This window comes from Cylas formicarius, unplaced genomic scaffold (assembly GCF_029955315.1).
Source record: "Cylas formicarius isolate icCylForm1 unplaced genomic scaffold, icCylForm1.1 PGA_scaffold_6__28_contigs__length_40554024, whole genome shotgun sequence".
NCBI lineage: Eukaryota > Metazoa > Arthropoda > Insecta > Coleoptera > Brentidae > Cylas > Cylas formicarius.
Genome location: NW_026844347.1, coordinates 40,457,987 through 40,478,199, shown reverse-complemented (window position 1 = coordinate 40,478,199; position 20,213 = coordinate 40,457,987). Strand labels below are relative to the sequence as shown.

Here is a 20,213-nt window from a genome sequence, read left to right as displayed (position 1 = left end):
GATAATATCGTTAAAACTGTAGGCCGGACTAAAAAAAAAAAACAGGAGTTCAAATCTATTCATAAACGAATGAAAATGTCATTGTGTTTTGAAATTGTAGCAGTGCCGTAACACTGACATAATAAATATTTATTATTATGTTATTACATTATAATAATAATAAACATCCTTTATATACGTTTTGGATTTTGTTCTCTTAGAAAAAAAAGTACAAATCGCACTAAAGAAAAAAATCCTTTTCCCGGAATTTCTTTGTGATTTCGGTATTCTATTAAAAAAAAATCTGTCCGCTAACACGTCAGTAACCATCTAGACTTCGCTAGTGTTGAAATTCTATGTCGAATGGAGGCTTCAAGACGGTGGCGACTGTCCATCCGTTCGGATATACTTTCGGCTTGATTTTCTGAAACGGACGGTTCTTCAGAGGGGAATTTACCTCTACCTCTTTTTCGTCGGCACTCACTTTAGCTTTCCTGTACCGTCTGGTCATTATATCCAAGCCGCTCTCTAACACCTTGGTACTTGCTTTGAGGGACTTGTCGCGTCGACGCCATCGCGCGATGTCTTGATCAAGATACTTCCTTTCCAGGAAAGCCGCTACGACCGTACGTACAGTGAAATAGTAGAAGATTTCCACCCCGGACAGGAGACTGAATCCCAAAAACAGACCGGCGATTCCCCCGAAGGACACTGCAACGATCGTTTTTAAAAATTTTCGAAAATAAACCGTTTATCGACACAGAGAAAAATGTTTGCGTGGAACTTTTCCAAACAAACGCGTTATCCTAACGGATATTCATCCGTCTAGCATCTCACCGTAGCCGAAGTTTTTGAGGTTGATGGATGGATATACCTGTTTTCATTTCTCGTTAATTGTCCCAAAGTTGACCAGAGATTAACTGCTTGCTTATCAAATCATCAATCAAATCAGTTTGGGATGACGAAAGAAACTTTTTGAGGCTTCCATATCGTCAGGTTTATAGACCAAGGACCTCACAAACAAGTCAGCAGCAGGAATCACCTATTTAACCTCCTCAAATGAGGATACCTGAGTTTGAAAGAGGTGGTCACATGTTTTCTTTTGGCAGGTAATATAAATACTAATATCAGGTATATACCATTTTTACAGCTACAGCGTTGATTTCCAAAGCTTTAAGTCACTTTAATTAGTGCTACTGGCTTCCGTAATGGTGAAAATATTAATTGAAACTACGATTACATTCTCTACAAACGAATGGCATAGAAACACTTCAAGAAAGCTTGTATACTCCTGCTTTTTTATTTCCTTTCAGTTTTTAAATTAAAATTACTATTACTATTATTAGTAAATAAACTAAACTTAAGTTAAATTTGAAATAGAAAGTCATCGATGTTTTAATTTTTTAATTTAATTTTTTCCATCGTTTTTGTTGGATTTTAATCTGTCTCTTATCTTTGTTTTGTTAATAATTTTTGTATGTCTATGTGTTCGTGTGGTTTCATTCCCTCGTCTCACTTTTATTTCATTTACGCCACTTTGTTGGTTCGACTATTCTTGCTAGCTTTTAGGCTGATTATTTATTGGTATTTTGTATTTGTATTTTTTTCAGTTAATTTAGACTTTTTTTAAAAATAATATTTGATTAATAGAAAAAAGGTTCTTAAACAATATTTGTATTGTTTTTTCTATGGGATTGTGTCATGACGTTATATTAGTTTTTAATCATATACGTATATTGTTATATATTTATTATCTATTATTTACCTTACTTTTTTTAGTTTGAAAAAGATACATTGTTGCAGAAACATGTCACTCTGCGTATAAATTTAAGGGTTTTAAGTTATTTCTTGGTTTTTCTTACCTAACAAATCCACCCATCCGAAAAGAACTTCGCGTTTATACCTGACCATCGGCCATGAAGCGAATTCGACCTCCATTTTGAAGCGCTCGCCTGTCGTATTTCTCCAATCGCCTTCCCTGTAATACCGCAAACTCCTTAGAGGCAGGATCTCAGAAACGACGAATAAAATTAAAGATGGCTGTAAGAAAAAATATTTTTACGCAAATATTAATCCTCAATCCTTAATCTAGACTGCTGAAACCTTATTAAAAAAGTTACAACAAGTAACTTTTAAACCTCCCTGAACTCATAGTACGACTAGTAACGACCTTTAAGGTCTCACATGCTATAAAAAATCTTTAAAAAAATTTCCATCTGAAGTGTAAAGCAAGTCAACAATTTAAAATGAGTTTAAAGAATGACGAAAAAAATATAAATTTTTTTTAAACACCTCATTCTTCAACTTTTTTTTGTTAATAAGAATAACCTAAAAGCAATAGTTTCAAATAGTTCAAATTTCATTCCACAAGAAAAATCTCGAAGGTGGAAAAAAAGATGATACGTGCTGAAGATTTTTCTCGGATGCTATTAGCTGAACTGTAAACTACTAGGACGACTGAAAACTATACCAAATTCTAGTAATGAAGACATTGAAGACAGAAAGAAGGGCGAAATAAATCGCGAAGTAATAAAAACTGGTATATTACAAACATAATAAGAGTTGATTTTCGTAAGATCTTTTAGAAAAAATAATAATACATATAACTTGCCATTTAAGAAAATCAAGATTTTTCAATTTAAAATTATCCAAATATATTCGTATATTTTGCGCACTCTGTAGCATCTAATTCAAATTCAAAGGGGCTGTGGTTTTCGAATAATAAACAGTACCTAAAGTTAATCACGGGGTCGGTGGTAAAAGCGCTATATTTCTGGACGAAGTATAACTATCAAAATTTGAGGATTTTTTTTTTTTGCTTACGGCGCAGTAGTTAACTTCTCGACCTCGTAGACGGTGTTGGCACAGCCGAGCTGACAGTTGCACCTGTCGATATTTTCTATTTGCGCGATGTGCGTCGCGACGCATCGCAACTGATGCGGTCGACAGCGGGGGGCGTTCCCGTAGTCGGGATAGAAATGCGGGACGCAGGCGCACGCGTCCCTGACGTTTTCCAGCCGGCACTGGATCGCGCACGCCGTGTACGTGTAAATCTCGTCGACTGGAAACGCCATTTTTGTCGAATTTTCTGATAGGTATAGTGCATTCGCAAATAAACGGTTCTAAGCCGACGACCAATTTTCAAAAGAAGCACTACACGCGATTATTTAAAGCGTTTTTCTTATTAATAAGTAGGATATTTTACTTATTTTTATGTTTCTATCACATACGGATTGAGTTTTTTAATGTTTAGCTCACAGTGATCTCGGAAACTATGTTTGTAAATGTTTTTTTATTGATAAGTATAAAATTTTAATTGATTTTATGTTTCTATTACGTACAGAGTGATTTTTTTATGTTTAGGTAAGTGTACTTCCATTTTTTTTTTGAATGAGCGAAAACGTTTATTTGCGTAGGGACTATACACAGACACGCGACAGTACCTTCGAGTTTGATCTCGTCTTCAAACACGCACCGCCTCTGTTTGACGGACAGCTGCCTCGTGTCGGCTGTCGTGTAAGTCTGCTTGACCGAGAAAAATATCTTGTTCACTTTGAAGTCCCAGACGAGTTGCGGCTGAACGTCGGCGCTTAGCATCTCGTCGGAGTTTATGATGTAAATCTAAACCGTTTCCGAAGTTTAGAAAAAGTTTTTTACGATTACGATCAACGAGAAAAGACGAACCTCTCAATTAAAGCCGTTACGTTGTTACTTCATTTTTAAAACGAGTTTAAATTCAGCGGAAACTTCTTTAGGCTTTAGGCGATCAAGGCAAGGATTGCATAGAAGGATTACACAGGCCAACCAAATTTTTGTAAGATATTTGTTTTAAATGCCCAGATACGTTTTGCAATTAGTGTGATGCTTTTGTGGTCAAGAAATGTAGACGTATAATTACACACCCGTACCAGTTTTTCTTAACTTGAAATAGATGTGATGTCGATGATATATAGAATATTATTTTCACAATGGCTTAGTGAGAGACTTAGATCTTAAAATCTCACATTTCAGAAAGCGTGAGGCAGAATATATGAGCTGCTGTGAATAAAGTGGTTCACTTGTCTATTGCACCAATATTCCTAATTTGAGAGAGATTTGTCAAATTTTGAAGAATATCGTTCTCTGAACAGATTGCTTGTTACCCCTGAGAAATGTCACTGTATTTTGTTTACAAAAAATACCACAATTGCAAATTACCCTAGGTAACTACAAACTGAACGTTTCGGACTCTGTAAAGGATGTGGGTATTGAGACGCTCGTAGAAAACATTGTTCAAAAGGTTCTAAAGAGTCTCGGATACATTCTACGGGTGATTAAAGGGTTTAATAATAAAAAATAAATTATTTATTTTCATTATTAATTTAAATATATCGAACGGATGGAGAGTGTACAACTGAAATTTATAAACGCCATAAATTATAGATTTAATTATTAATAATTAAAATCGTAGAACAAATTTTGATTTACTATTTCTGTATAAAGTTGAAAACGATTTGATTGAATCTCCTTTCATACTCTTCTAACTCTCCAATTATCAGATGTACCCGTACTTTTAACAGAGTAGACAACGTATTTCCGGATCTTGATCCATTTGCTCCGAGCTTTGAAGCCCTTAAATGTCACTTAAGAAGGAATACCCATTAACATACTGTAATAAAAAGCTATAATTAGTTCCTAATTAGAATTAGCTGGTAACAAATAATTAAAACTTGTCTTTTTAAATTAAAACATAGCAAAGCCTTTCAGTCAGAGCAATCGACAGATATATTTTGACCTGTAGATGTCTGAAACGCGCCTAGAAAGGAATTCAATATACAGGGCGTTCTATTTAGAATAAGAAAGTTATCGCTCATTCACGAAAACAAATATGATTCCGTTATGCTGTTTTTAATTTTTTTGATGTTTTTTGGGATTCTGGGATATGGTCCCATCTCATAATAAGCGCTCGTATATTATTATATTATTTCTAATGAAATTATATGGTATTGAATTTTCATTTGCTTATATTTTCGTTTTCGTTGAGAAAAAAAAAACCGGCGCGCCACTGAAACCCATCAGTTTCCCCGGCGCGGCGATTACGAAGCCGCGGTAACTTTCGCACGGCGAAACGGCTTTCTTCGAAACAGATTTGCGCTAAAACGGGCACGGGCATGATAAAAATTTCATGAAATCCCGCCCACCTTATGTAATTTTACCGCCTCGCCCCAAAACCTCCGTCCCAGAGCCCCACGACTTATCCCTCGGCGTTGCCTTTTGAAGGAACCTGATAATCGATTCCGCAATTTGAGTTTTTCCAAATTCAGCTGCGTGGTCTTCTTCTAATTTTTGCTACGACTGCAGGGGTCTAAGAAAAGGATCATTTGACAATTTTTCAAAAACATACAGGGTGCGCCGTAAATTAAAAGAAACTGAAAAATGGGTATCACTATTAATGAAAATTGGCGATAACTAAAGGACCGTGTTTAAGATGTGAGTTTATTTTACAATGGCAATAAACCTCGCATACACAGCTTAGGGTTTTCACCTGTTGTACAGGGTGTTAGCGATATTTCGAATAATATTAAAAAACGTAACCGTTCATCCGATCGGCAAATTTCTTTAACTGGGAGACGCGGAGGATCCAGTGCTATAACTTTTATTTCAAGCATTTTTTCGATTATATACAGGGTTTTTAAATTATAAGCAAAAAAAAAATTGTTCTTTTCCAGGGTAAATTATTAACTGCAAATCAAAAATCATAAAAATAGTGCTACAATTTTTGTGTTTGCGGTTTTCGTCTATCACACACACTGCTCGAGACATTTCAAAAAATCCATATGAAAATCACTATTCCGGGAGCTGCCAAGTCGCGATGACTTCATTGATTATTACGGCGGACTTCATGGTTTCAGAAAAATCTTATTTTCTCGAAAACCGTTTACTATTTTAGAAAAATTCTCGGACTAGGAAACGTGGAAGGTTTAGGGTTATAACCCTTATTTCCGGAATTTTTTCAAATATGTAGAGGCTGTGTCGATTATGTTAAAAAAAATCTAAGAGACCCTGAAAATTGCCATAAAACGTGGGATAATTTGGTTTAAACAGCTTCGGATATTGTGTCGAGAGAGAGAGTTTCAAGTTTCGTCTATCATACAGGGTGCGCGAGATACTTGGAATAATATAATTGAAAATCGTCATTTTTTTATATTTTTTATATATTCTGGTACTTTGTATATTCTTTCTTCAATGCTGTATGCAAGTGTTTCCGGACTCTTCAGATTCGTGATATTCTTTGTAGGATAGGCAATTGGGTATGGACTTGATGATGTTGGAATTGACTTCTTCGATTCTTTGGTCAAATCTTTTGCTGATTCTTTATTGCCGGAAAGTTGCTACATTAATCAGAGCGTCAGTTAGTCTGAGATGTTGATGAGAGTTTGAAAACACCCTGTATATGAGCTTCGAAATAACCAAGAAAAAAGTACAAGTGTCGATTTTATAGAATACTTACCGACGCCACTGTATCCTGGTCGGTAACGGTAAAGTCCAGGGACCATTTGAGATCCGTTTCCTTGATATACTGCATCCGAAAGTCCGGCGCTTTCCTGCCGTTCCTGCGGGACGACCGGGATAGATGCAATTTTTTAGAAACCGCGTAAGAAACTAAAGGCAAAGGTCAAACGCACCATCGTGTCTCGTAGTGCCTCGAGTTGAATGCGTGGCAAAAACCGCTTTCCGTGAGCACCGGGAAAAACGCTTCGCAGCAATTGATTTCAAGCGATTTAAATCCACACCTGCCGAACACTTCCTCGCAGGGGTTCATCATCTGAAACAGTTTACCCTCCGACATTTAACTAAATGCTTGTACGTTTTTGCTCACTCTTTATTAATTTACATGCAAAATTCCCACTAAATATGTAAGAATAGCCCCCCAATTTTTGCATGGAAATTAATTGGTTTTTGAAATGTGGGATTTTGTTGGAAGGTTATATATCGTATATCAAGCTTATTAGAAAATTAAAAAATGGGCTTGAGGGCATACTCTAGAGAAACTTATATCTTTTTAAATGGGTATTGGGTATTTTGGATAACACAAAATCTATAAAGTTATGCTTGTTTTTAGTATTAAGCTTGTTCGTTATTTTAACAACAAACACAATCTGCAGTTTGTGTGTTTTTTTTGTAATCTGTATTGCAAAGTTTAATGAAAAAAAAATAGTTTCAATCCTATAAAAGTATTTTTAAGGTTAACATGAAAATATTGTATCTGTGCATTATTTTATTTTCTTCGAGACCAAACTATTTATTACTTATAAATATGTAGAAGAAACAGTTATCATTAACATTAAAATCAAAATAATGTATAGGCTTCCATCAGAACAAATTCAAGTGGTCCTTGCAGGGAAATAAAATATTCTGTCTGTGCATTATTGTATTTTCTTCTAGACAAAGCTATATATGTAGAAAAAAAACGGTGTTTCTAAAGATGAAAATTAAAGTAATGTTTTGTCTTCGTTTCGAATAAATTCAAGTGGATCTTGCAGGTCGGTAAAATATTCGCCCTAGTGCATTATTGCTTTTTTTTTCTAGCCAAAACTACAATCGAAAAAAAGTCAAAATAATGTACGAAAAAGGTTATCTTTTCAATCCGAATGAAATAAAAAATGAACGAAATTGTTGTTTTAAATTGAATACACGTTTTTTTTTCATAAGCATAACGAATATAGGTTTTTTTTTAAATTTATTAGGGTTAATATTAAGTATGAAATGCTTTGATGCACGCTGAATCCAAATAAGGACCCTAGTCGTCAAATTATTATTTTTAAATTTTTGTTATAAAATTGTAAGAAAACATAAAAAATAATTCGATTTCTTCTATTGGATTCGATTCGACCCCGAAATTTCGCGTTATGTACTTGTAATATTATCTCTCGGAGCTGCGAAGCTTGAAAAAGCTTCAGCCGATCGGCGGCATACTTTGCTACGAACTCTGGGATCGAATTCAACTTTAATCGGGTCAGATCTTCGTAAAAGAGGATCTCTTTCGAACCTTCCGAGCTGGAGTTAAGTCTAAGGCGAAAAAAAAAAGCGGTTTGAGGCTCTCCACGAAAGCAATTTCTTTGATCTCACGCTCTCAAAACTTTCGCGATCCTTTCGGCGTCGGCCGGATATTCCTGGCACAGGATGACGGCCGGGAAAGGCACTGCCCACGTGTGGAAATCGGTATCCAGACCGGTAATGGTCGGGTTCGTTTGAAACTTGTCCCACAAGTTAAATATGATGACCAATGTGGCTATGGTACCGGCTGTCACGCAGACTAACCAAAGGGCCCTGCAAAAATGAACCGCATCTCTATATCTGCATCCTAACCTAACGCGAACCTTATAAACTAATAACCCTGTGAAAACATTATGCTATAACAACAACAATAACCTGTCTCAATAAAAGTTTACAGACTGCGGTTCCTTATTTGTTGGTCTTTTCTCGTAGCATATTTTTTCTTTGTCACGTATATAATTTTTAAAAAATTGCCGCCTTTCCAGGTGAAACTTTTCAACTATACAAGTAAAACCACCACACTCTTTTCCACTACCAAAAGTGTGTCTTCTAGCACTAAAAAATAGGTTCTTGCAAAAGGAAATCATTTGAAATGTCGAATCTATCCTAAACAAACTGACATTTCAAACAGCTAACGAAATTCTCTAAATTGCTCTAAAGCCAGAACACAGCTCAAGATTACTTGATATATTCTTACATACGGATCCTATCGTAATCTATAGAGCGTAACCTTACATTCGTTTTTAAGGCTTTTTCTTTCTCAGAAGCATGACTCTAAAATTCTTCATCTCTACGGACTCACTAACATTCATAAACCAGGATTACCCCTTCGACCTTTTGTCAGCACCATTGGATCTAGAACATATTATGTAGCGAAATATCTAGCTTCTTTATTTAAAAAAATCCTAAGGATAATCTGGTTAGTTACGTATATCAAAGTTACTATTCCTGAAACTCTTTCCTGCCTTCTCCAAACATATGAGTATATGAGTTGGTACAGAGTAGAATCCGAGCCAGCTTCAGTAAAGCTCTGAAGAAGTCAACAGGATGATTGGTGAAACGTCATTAAAAATCGACCCAGAAAAAATTAGAAGATTTGTAAATAGTATACAGTAGCCTAGAGAAGTTGATTACGACTGGTTGCTGGCCAATCCGTAGTTTCAGTTCCAACCTCATTAAGGTAACTTTGCACAATCTGTAAAGATTCATCGAGTCAGTCAGTAGTGCTTCTTACAACATGATCTTGAACCATGATGCTGACCTAACTGAAACTATCCAAACCTAACTAAATAATGATCGCAGAAGATCAGTAAGATATGACACATATGCTAGACAATTTCGAATGTGGGAAAGATCAAAAAAACATAAGTAAGAAGATAGGTCGATGCAAAAAAATGACATGTGGGGTGGAAGGGTGGCAATGTCGTGCCGGAGAAAATGTTTATATGATAACGTCAATAATGGAAGGGAAACGGTGAAGGTAGCAGAAAAAGTGGACCAAACATGAATCGATCCTAATCCATTTTTTTTTGCCAGTTCTCTTCGTTCGTTTCTTAAAAAGAAAGGGTTTCATTATACTTTCCCAAACAGACTTTAAATATAGTCTAAAATGACAAATCGTGCATTTAGGGGCTAATAAAGTCGTCGCGACTACGGGCGAAAAATTAATAAGCAGGGAGGGAAATTAATTCCGGACGAAACCGGGAAACTTCGCCAACTTTTCAACTGCGCGAAACTCGCAAATTGTTCGCCGGGCTTTTAAAAGTTTGACATTGTTCGGGCGACGGCGGCGCCGGCCTAAACGGTCAGCGTCTCTCCCGGAGCGGAAACCCCGGTCCCCGGAATTCCCCCCGCCTTCCGGACTTGGATATCGTTGGTTTGAGGATGGATCAACGAATCTTTTCGGATCTTATTTATGCGAGAGCTCAAGAAAAGTTACGGCGGTTTTTTTTAGAGTTCTGTAATTTCCGGAGTGCCTCAAGGTTCCACACTTGGTCCTCTACACTTCCTAGATTTGCGAGTGTACGACTCTTGCCGATGACACACCCTTTCCTTGCATTGATCCTACTAGGTTAAATTAGATACAATACAATAACGTAAACCATTCTGCAAGCTCATCTTTAAGCAAGTGTGAGCTATGTTTTAGGATGACAATGTCGTTATGATCATTGCGTACATTAGTATCGTTTGCGTATACAGGTGATTTTTATATAATGGGAATACAACGGTACCCGGTAGGGATTCCACGATTCACTTATTTAATATCAGAGTTTCCTTTCTTTGTCGTTATTATCATCTCTTTTTTAAAAATGTTATTAGGAACTGTATATGATTTTGTGTACAACCGTACCTTTCGTACAGGGGCCGGTCGTACTCTGCGATGTATCGGACGCCATGTAGCGACGAATTCCTGAAGAACTCGTTGGTTTGCACCAGCCAGCTTTTGTTCAGGTACCCGAAAAACCGGCCCAATTTCCCGAAGAAGGTCCTGGTTTTGCTTTTTCGGCGAGTCCGCGCCATCGGTTTGCGATTCCCGCTTTTCCACCCCATGCGATCTAGAATAGACATATCGTTTCAAGAATAAGAATATAGTAACGCCGACCTATAAGTTCTACACATTCTATAGCTCTGGAAAAAATATCTATATCGATTTAAAATAAAACTAAAATAAATAAAAAACAATAAACGCTTCATGTTTTTTCGTTTTTAAATTATCGGAGCTACCTTTCACGTTTCCATTTTTATATTAACTGAGTGGTTCTCATTACCCTGACTCGCTCAGTCAACGGTTTTTTTAAGCATATAAGGGTAGCTTGGCAGCTCTAAATACTCAATATTCAATATATTTATTGCTTTCAATAGCATGGTATGGCAAGCAGCTGAGAAAACCTAGGACAAAAACCTTTTCGAAAAGTGCAACTTTTCCAGCATTAATAAGTGTAAAACTCGGTGAAGTTTATCTGGGTTTATGTATAATAATCTTGATTTTGATTGTCATTTGTATAAAAAAACAATTTCAACATATGATGGACTTCAAGGCTTGCTTCATACGATATACCTAGTAGGTTGAGGTTGCAGATCTAGAGTTCACCAGAAAAATATTTTAACTTAAAAAAAAATCCTAGTGATATTAATCATTATTTTACTTCTGTTTTCAGCAATGTTAACAATTGCCCCGAAAGCACTTCCTTCTATAAAAATCCCAAGTTCAACTCGAATATATCATTTACATTTATACTCGCTCAAACTATTGACTTCCAACCTTTTTTTTTATTAATTTTATTATAATATTATTTATATCAATTTGGATTTGCATAACTTATTTCTATATTTTTCTAGGCATAATCTTCAATTTAATGCTAATAAATGCGGTGTAATGTTCTTTTATCCTAAACCTAACACTGAACAAGTATATAATAGATTTTGCAAGAGAAAAGCAGAGGTCGCAAGTGTGACGTACGACGTGACATCAACGGATTTGGCCCCATTTAACTCAACACACCTAGACATCGACACCGACATGATTGAAAAATTTTGTACAAACTTTTTTATTTATAATTTTTTTTTGTAGCGATTCTCTACGGGGATTAGCTAGCTTATTCGACAACCCTGCGGGAATGTTTAACTTACCGGGACGTCTCAAAAGTGCCATTCCAGCAGCGAGGCACCTGCAATTGAGGCCTATTATGCTGCGATCCCGGTTAAACAATGGAAATTCCTGTCTGGCGCGGACACCGGCAGACGAATTAAATGTATAGCCGCGTCAGGCAGCCGTCGGATTACGCGTATAACGGTCCTCGTCGAATTCTCAGTGTTCCACAATGCCGGAATTACCTACGCCGCCGTCATGACGGCACAAAACAATACATTATAGATAAATTAAGGGCGTAGTAATACTGTATTATAATATCGCGTGTTCGAATGCCTCCGATTGCGATTTTAGTGCGGCCGCGGATGTACGCTTCCATAAAGCTCCGAAGAAGCCAGCAGGACGTAGACGACGGCAGCCCGTGGAAGTCTCTTCGAAAAATGAGGGAGTATCTTTTTTTTTTTTCGTTTTTTTCATATATTTTGTGTTTCAATTTCAATATTTCAATATTTCTACATATGCTCGATCTTTAATGGTAACTATCGTAACCTCATGGGCACATATGTCCGAAACCAAATATTTTGTAAAAATCCGTAATGCCCCTTTAGATATTTTAATGAAATTTGATAAATGTTTACCACGAATCAAAAGGCATCGATTAGTGTACCACACCGATAATGGGTGCACGTAATTTCTATTTCGGGAAGATATCGATGGCACGAAACTGATTTCCCTTAAATTCATTTCTAAAAAAATTTAACTTGGTTTCAATATTGCTTTTCTTATCATGCCAATGAACTTTTTAATAAACTCCCAACTAACGTCACATGTGCTCCAACTAATTCTGTTGCTTATTTTTTTTCCTTAAAACTAAGATGTATCGGGTAATTATATGAGCAACTAATTGTAACTGTTCTCTTAGCAGAATAAAGACGTTATTACTATTATATGGAGATCCTTGCCAAGGGAGGTGAAAATCAACAATATAGCAAACTTCCATTGAAAACACTCCAGAATTTGTTGACTTATAGTCATAAAATTATTTCTCAAGGCATACAAAGTTTCAAGGATTGTCTAGTCCTCGAACAGTTGAGATATGGACTGAGCTACTTCGTATTGAAGATTTTTAGTAAAAACATGCCTACCTCATCGCAATTTCACGGGGGGTGGTGTAAAAAGCACCAACTCCTACTACTTAAGTACGCACACTTTTTTCCAGTTTTGATGGTAAATACTGAAAAATCCCTTCTACATATTATCACGAACGAAAGCCAAAAAAAAGTCATCAGTTAAAAAAAAGATGTTTTAATTTTTAATGTTTCATTAATACAGGATAAATAACGGCCTTCTTATTTTAATTGAAACACCCTATATAATATTAATTAATAAATTTAATTATTCAATTTTGGTTGATCCAGGGAGAGTAAGAATGCAGTACAAAAATTAAATTATAAGAAGCATTTTTAGTTTATGAAAAATTATGATTATTAATATTAGTTTAAATATAGTCGGAACTACGTCTATGTATTAAACCCGTTCCATTTCAAGGGATATAAATGAAACATTGATATTTACAAAGCAAATTGTAAAATATAAAAACGTTACGATGACACAATATTATTTGCCACTATGAAAAAAAAAATTATAAAAATTAACAACCTACCAAGCCATTGGGGCTTGACCAATGTTTCAAGAGGATGTTTTTCGCTTTTCGTTCGGGACACCGGTTTGACATGCCGGTTCGCAATACATTTTTTATCTGCAAAAAAAAGCAATAATTAAGCAAGCAATACAAAGAAAACGTAAGGAATCGTGGAAAAATAATTTATGGATTTTGCTTGTGCTTCATGGCCTCATCCACCATATTCGCCAGATATGGCCCCGTGTGACTTTTTCCTGTTTAGCAGCAGAATCGTACAACTTTCCGCGCAGAAGAGAAAGGAAATATAGGGCCGCGCGGGTCAGTTCGGAAAACTTCGCGCACATTGCCCAGCTCTCGTACTAAACCGTCCGTCGCGGACGATAATAACAACAATGGGCGATGTTTACGGGCAATGGCGACAATAAAACTACGGCAAGATAACGGCCCGTGATTTCCTACCTATTGTCGGCAGGGAATATTTTGTAAAGCAATACGCTTTACGTTCCCTTCGCTCCAAATTGCCCGGGAGGTTGTCCTTTTTTTTGTTTTTCGATTGCATGCTCTTTTGTTCCGGCCGCGGTGCGATTGCAGAGAATAGGAACATCGATCTGGCCTTTTGTCTCAGATTGCTCGATCATTCTGCGTAGGATGGATAGGGCGGTTTTTCCAATTCTTTTGTTTCTTTTTTGAAAATGTTATTTAATTTTTGAAAATTGAGAAAAATTGTAAATGCAACTTTTCTTTACTTGTCTAATGGCAAATTACAAATAGCACCCTAGTGGGAACGAAAACTTAAAAACGGTACTTTTTTTGCGACAAATAAGCTCACAGGAAGAAAAGAAAATATTACTAAGGTGGCTTTGCTTCTATTCGTTATTTATTGTCAGATTAATATTTTTAAAAAGATAAAATTCAAAGGAGAGTTTCTTCTGAGATTCGACGATTAGAATTTTTTGTTGAAAATGTTTTATTATGTTACTGTAAGACAAGTTTTACATTGACGCAAAACCTCACATTCGTTTATTCTGGAACTGGCGTTTTATATTTATTTCAATTAAATAAGTGCGATAGATATTTACTTCATAACCAATTTATGCAGGGGTCGATTGTTATTGTTTTTTTTTTTAAATCTACAAACAGGTCAAAACGCGTTGTCATCGTAATCGTTCTGCTTTTATTTTGCGATTCGTATTATCCAAGAGTCCCATTTCGACCGATATTCATATTTTGTCGGCAACTTCCACAAATTATCAACAAAATTATCGGTAATTTTGATTAAGGGGGTGGCCGAACGGACACCGTATGCATTTTTAATTACGCGGGAGGGGGGTGGGGTCGCGTATTAAAATCGATATCCGTTTGATTGGTTTCCCCGCCGCTCCCCCCGCTAATCGCCGGAACAAATCACACGCGCCGTATGCGGCGCGGGCAATTAGTATTAAAACGCGTTTCGTTTACGGAATATTTGCATTGACGAATTCGATCCGGATCATATATTTTAAATTAATTAAAATCGTAGTACGGGCAAATAGCGGAGACGCCGTATTATGATTAACCGGCGTTTGTTTACTGCGATTTCCAATGACATCGAACCGATCCATTTTAATAATACAGTAATACGGTAGAGCAGAGGCGAAGTCTAGCAAAAGCAACTCCACTTAACCTCTCAAATATTTAAATAAGAACTAAAAGTTCAGATTTTCACGAAATTATATATATTCACATGACAATTGTTTTATCAAATGTAATATTTACAAACTACCTGTTACTATATATACCAAAAATGACAATAAAACCTTAATGTTGTTGTGAGAATTGAAGTTTAATAATGGAGAAGTATTTAAATCTAAGTGATCGTTAAGCAATACATTTGAATGTCTCATTTTGTTAATCTCCACCTCTATACATACAAAATGGCTGCATTTCACTCTTTTATACACACTTCTTGATACGCCACTGTCAACAGAAAAGTACAACAAAGAACCTAATATCATTAAACAAATTGCACTGAACAACGGTTACGATCCATCCATTATAGATAAAATTATAAATAAAAAACAAATCTAGACAACAGTAAACTCCATTTATCCGAAACCTAATACAGAACACGAACAATTTAAAACAATTACATACCTAGGAGAACCAAGTGAAAAAGTTTCAAAACATTTGTCAAAATGTGGTTTTAAAGTAGTTTTCAGAACTAACAACACAATAGGAAAATTTTTAAAAAATAGTAAGACGAAATGTCCAAAACCTCAAAAATTAGGTCTCTGAAATGCGGATGTTGTCCTAAAATTTATATTGGATAAATAGGTCGATCCATTAACGAACATAAAAGAGCGTTTAAAAACAATAGTCTAGATTTTAATTATGCTACACACTTAAGAAAATCCAGCAGACCATCAGGTCAGCGAAGGACACGAGGGACTCACTTTCAGCTGCAGGAGTCTACGCATTCCGTGTTCATGCGGAAAGGTCTACATCGGAACTACCAAGAGATCAATGGGAACGAGACTTAAGGAGCATAAAGCAAGCTACAGGCTAGGACAGACAGAGAAGTCTGCAGTAGCTGAACACGCACTGGGCAGCGGGGAACACAGGATACACTTTGAGAGCTGTAAGTTACTAGCATCGGTCAACGGCTATCACAACAGACTAGTCAGGGAAGCCATTGAGATACAAAAACACCCATACAATTTCAACAGAAAGGAGGAGACCCTTAGACTCGACCAAATCTGGAACCCGATCCTTAGGAACGCCCGAGCAGTACCGATCGACATCCCGAGACCAACCGAAGCGGAACAAGCCCCGCCCACCACCAATCGGCATAAATACAACCTGCGCAGGAGAAATCATCAGTCTATGTCCAACATCGGAGATGGAAGGACCTCTGAAGAAGCTCGCCACTCGTGCTAGCGAAACGTTAGGAAGTAATTCTAACCGACGACTGCCTTTAAACCCGAATCAAGATAATAGCTCAATTAAAGTTTTATTGTCCTTTTTGTATATAGTATCAGGTAGTTTGTAAATATTACATTTGAAAAACACACGGTGTTGTCGAAACAATTGTCATTTGAATATATATAATTTCGTGAAAATCTGAACTTTTAGTTCTTATTTATTGTGTTAAATGGATTTTCATCAAGTAAAAGCCACGTCAGTTCGATTTTTAAATGTTTAAATTTGAAAACTAAATAGGAAGTTATAAATACATTGATAAATTAAATATAGTGTAATAGATAAATGTAATAGTAATATGAAACAATAAAAAGTTAAAAAAAGTAAAAATAAAAAGGATAACATTGAAAACAATATTTTTTGGGAAGTTAGCAGTTTCAATCTGAAATATTTTTGTAAAGAATTTAATTGAATGTAGTTTTACTGATACCGTGGCAGTTTGAGTCTGTAGGGGTAATAATTTGGAAAATTATAGACGCCAAAATGTACTTGAAAGTACTGTCAATTTCATTGTAAATCCTATCAAATTTACGCAAGCCGAAAATAAATCTGCAACAGCTGTTTTGATTTTTTTGCAAACTATATCTATATAATAATAACAATAGCAACAAAGGAGTTTCAGAGGTTGAATTCATCCGCCTTGAGGAGAGGAGAAAATGCATAATCCAATTGGTCCATTTTCTTTGCCGTTTTGTACAAAACGCGTATTTTGTCTAATAATTGAGACTCCGGTCTTCTTCCACAGAATCCGATAGTTTTAGTATCTTTGGTATCTTCTACTTGTGCGCCTTGTTTGCTAAATTGAGTTCTGTTTGTGCCTAGCTGTCCGGTGTTTTGTAATTCCGAAAACTATGGTGCATGTGTCATGGATAAAGAGCTATCGGCAGTTCACTCAGGCTGGCGTAGTTCGAAATTTGTAGGTACCGGCCATATTTTCAATTTTTCCGAATACATAGCTTTTCGGTATAATACGAAATTTTTGCTTTCAAGGACATTCTGCACAGTTATTGCCAACAATTTCAAAGTATTTACAAAAAATCTCCACTCAAATGTCTTGTTTGGTAGAAGTAGGAGAGATTTTTTTAAATTCCTCTGACTCAGCTCGTGTTATGGCGATACGTTTTCCTTTATTTGTTGGTATTTTCGTCAGATAGTTTTGAGTAAAATCAACCCATCCTTTAGATACAGTGTCGTCGTGCATCGAACCACGTTTCATCAATATGGATCTGTGTAATTTCTTGCAAGTAATTAAATCTCCAATCTCCATTGCTACTTGGCTTTTGCCTATTTTGCGGCACTTAAATCATATTTTACAAACAACTCAATAGCACGGCTTATATTTATATTGGTTTCATTTTCCTCTAGCCTCTTTTTCAGATTTTTCAAGGTAGGAATAACTTTACTTTGATGTTTTCGTTCTTATTAGGTCCTATTCACTATTGTCTATATGACAGGTTTGAAAATCACTACGTGATAACGAAAAAATCGGACCAAGCAACAGTTTCAGTTAAGCTCTAGAGAAGTTTGAAAAATTCGAATAAAATTATTAATTTTAGCTGCATAAAAATCGCGAATAAACACAAAATACAAATTTGTAGGTTATAATTTTGCCTCTTTTCGTGGCAGTAGAGCCGACCTCTTTCTGGGTGGTAGAAATTGCGTCCCACTCGGGCCTTTATTTATTCACCTATTAACCCGTATAGAGTCGAAGCGTTATTAATGTTGATCGTAGTCGCTGTTCAATTTTACCCCCGAGCATACAGACCGGCGCGTAATTGTATACCGAGATCGTGTGTCGTAAATTTTCGACGAGCGTGGAAAACCCAAGTAAAATTTTTATCGGTCGTCTTTATTGGCCGCCCTTCGTTTTTAATCACCCGCTTTATTAGTCGACCCTTTAGGGCTTGATACACTCGCGACCGTGTTTCCCAAACCGAATTTATTACTCTTTTTTTTATTAACCACTTTATTTAACGCAACGTATATGAATACGTTCCGTTGTATCGAGTACTATATAATTGTAATCATATACGGGGTGTTTTCTAATTGAATTTGAATAATTAAGGCGGCGGTTTTTGAGTTTATTTTAAAAAGAAAACCTCATATTTAAAATACATATTTTTTAATATCTCTAACACTACTTTAGATATTTTAATGAAAATTGGCGCACGTTTTATTTATTTAATGTGCCACATTTTTTTAAATACACCAGTCTATTTTCCTTGAAATAAAAATTATCCCTACAATCTCCAAAAGAAGCTCTACAAAATATCGAAGAAGGAATAAAAATAAATGGCAATTGGTTCATACAATTATATTATATTATATTATTATTATTTCGAAAACTTTACCAGCCTGTATCTCAAAAGTTAAGTCATTTAGAAGATTTCTCTTTAAAAACCCAAAAATCACTCCCATAATTATTGACATTCGATTAGAAAGCACCCTGCACAGTGCTGTGCAGCGTTGTCGTTTCATGTGGTGAGGCTAGGGACGTCGCTGGTAAAACCCAAAAAAAAAAAATAACCCTCGTCTCGACACATGTGACGCGACCGGCGTGGTGACAATCCGAGATAAGATTGTGCGGACGGAATTCGGTTAAAAAGAAGCCGGACAAAAAACGCGTTCTAGTGTCGATGTACAAGCGGTCGGTGGTCTGCAGATACACACCATATTAGGCGGGGGATTTATATATTATAGACGTCGGTGGTCTTATCGACAACCACATGTGCAGAAATCGTTCGACACATACCGCATTTTTTCTGTGGTTTGGCACATATAGCGGGAAAACGCTTTATCAAGAAGTGGGACAATTTCTTTTACGCACTTAAATGATCTTGATTGATTGATGTATCTACTATATAACTAAAAGCAGTTACCCACATCTATATAGCAGAATTGGAGCGTAATCAAGTATCACCAAATATTTTTTTTTAATTTTTCAAAAATTTTCTTTGATTATTTTAAACATGATTTACTCAAAAACCCATAGGTAAAATTTTAGAACCGGGAAACGCGGGATATCCTGAGCTATGACTTTCATTTCAATCATTTTTTCGATTATATACTAACAAAAATCTAAAATACCTTGAAAACTGTACTTTTTAGGAATTAATTATTAACCGTAAATCAAAAATCGTAAAAAATATGTTTAATTGTTTCAAACAGTTTTATAGACCGCATCGAGAGCTATAATTTTTATATTTACGGTTTTCGTCTATCACATACCATTTCTCGCACTCAATCTAGATGACGTCATTTACTATCACGGCGTACTCTTTCAGAGTAGAATTATTTTCTCGAAAACTACTTACCCCATTGGAAAAATTCATATACCGGGAAACGTGGGAGATCCAGGACGGCAACCTCCATTTCGCACATTGCGTGAATTATATACAGGGTGTGTCGTTTATGGGTAAAGAATCTAAAACATCCTAAATATTTCCGTTTTTTTTTGGGTAATTTGATTTGAAGAGTACCGTAAACTGTGTCGAGAAAGAGTTACAGTTCCCGTATATAATACAGGGTGGGCGAGATATTTGAACAAATATAATTTTAAATTGCAATTACCAGTACAAATTTTAATATTTTCCGAAGTTTGCCGTAATTTTGAAGTTCGACGAGATGTGAAGGACGCTTTATGCAGGGTGGATTCGGAATAAAATTACATCGATTTTGCGAAAGTTCCATAGCGGTCCGCAGGAGCACGATAGAGAAACAATGCGTCCCTCTAGCACAAGAAACCGCGAAGCGCCTTATTTTTAAAATAAAATGCTGATTCGCGCTACTGGCGAGGAACTTGCCCTGCCCAGCAACGATTTTTCGGAAGCAATCTTGTTATTAATATAATTACTGTTCCATAAACTACTTTCGTCGGGGGTTTTAGAGCTCCCGTAAAAAAAACGGATCGCAATGTAAACGAAAGTGTATAAAACTCATCCGTTTTACCCTACCTAGGGAACAAACTTTGATAACATCACTTAAGGAAAGCTTAACGGAGTTTCGTCG

The 20,213-nt window shown here is 36.1% G+C and overlaps 1 protein-coding gene across 3 annotated transcripts; it reads right to left on the bottom strand.

Annotated features, from left to right (window-relative positions):
• Nucleotides 1-60: 60 nt before the first annotated feature.
• Nucleotides 61-13,325, bottom strand: LOC132703758 (sodium channel protein Nach). Of its 3 annotated transcripts, XM_060673204.1 has the most exons (12): nt 13,269-13,325; nt 11,647-11,850; nt 10,367-10,571; nt 8,089-8,289; nt 7,875-8,028; nt 6,645-6,784; nt 6,470-6,572; nt 3,423-3,600; nt 2,803-3,040; nt 1,842-1,957; nt 464-690; nt 61-418 (listed from the first exon to the last, which is right to left on the bottom strand). In XM_060673204.1, exons 2-12 carry the CDS (start codon nt 11,666-11,668, stop codon nt 320-322), a joined length of 1,683 nt encoding a protein of 560 aa, XP_060529187.1. In that variant the 5' UTR covers nt 11,669-11,850; nt 13,269-13,325; the 3' UTR covers nt 61-319. The 3 variants fall into 3 exon arrangements, with proteins under 3 accessions (XP_060529187.1, XP_060529186.1, XP_060529189.1); XM_060673203.1 differs by lacking the exon at nt 13,269-13,325 and having other exon boundaries at nt 11,647-11,865; XM_060673206.1 differs by lacking the exon at nt 13,269-13,325 and having other exon boundaries at nt 61-403; nt 11,647-11,865.
• Nucleotides 13,326-20,213: the final 6,888 nt, after the last annotated feature.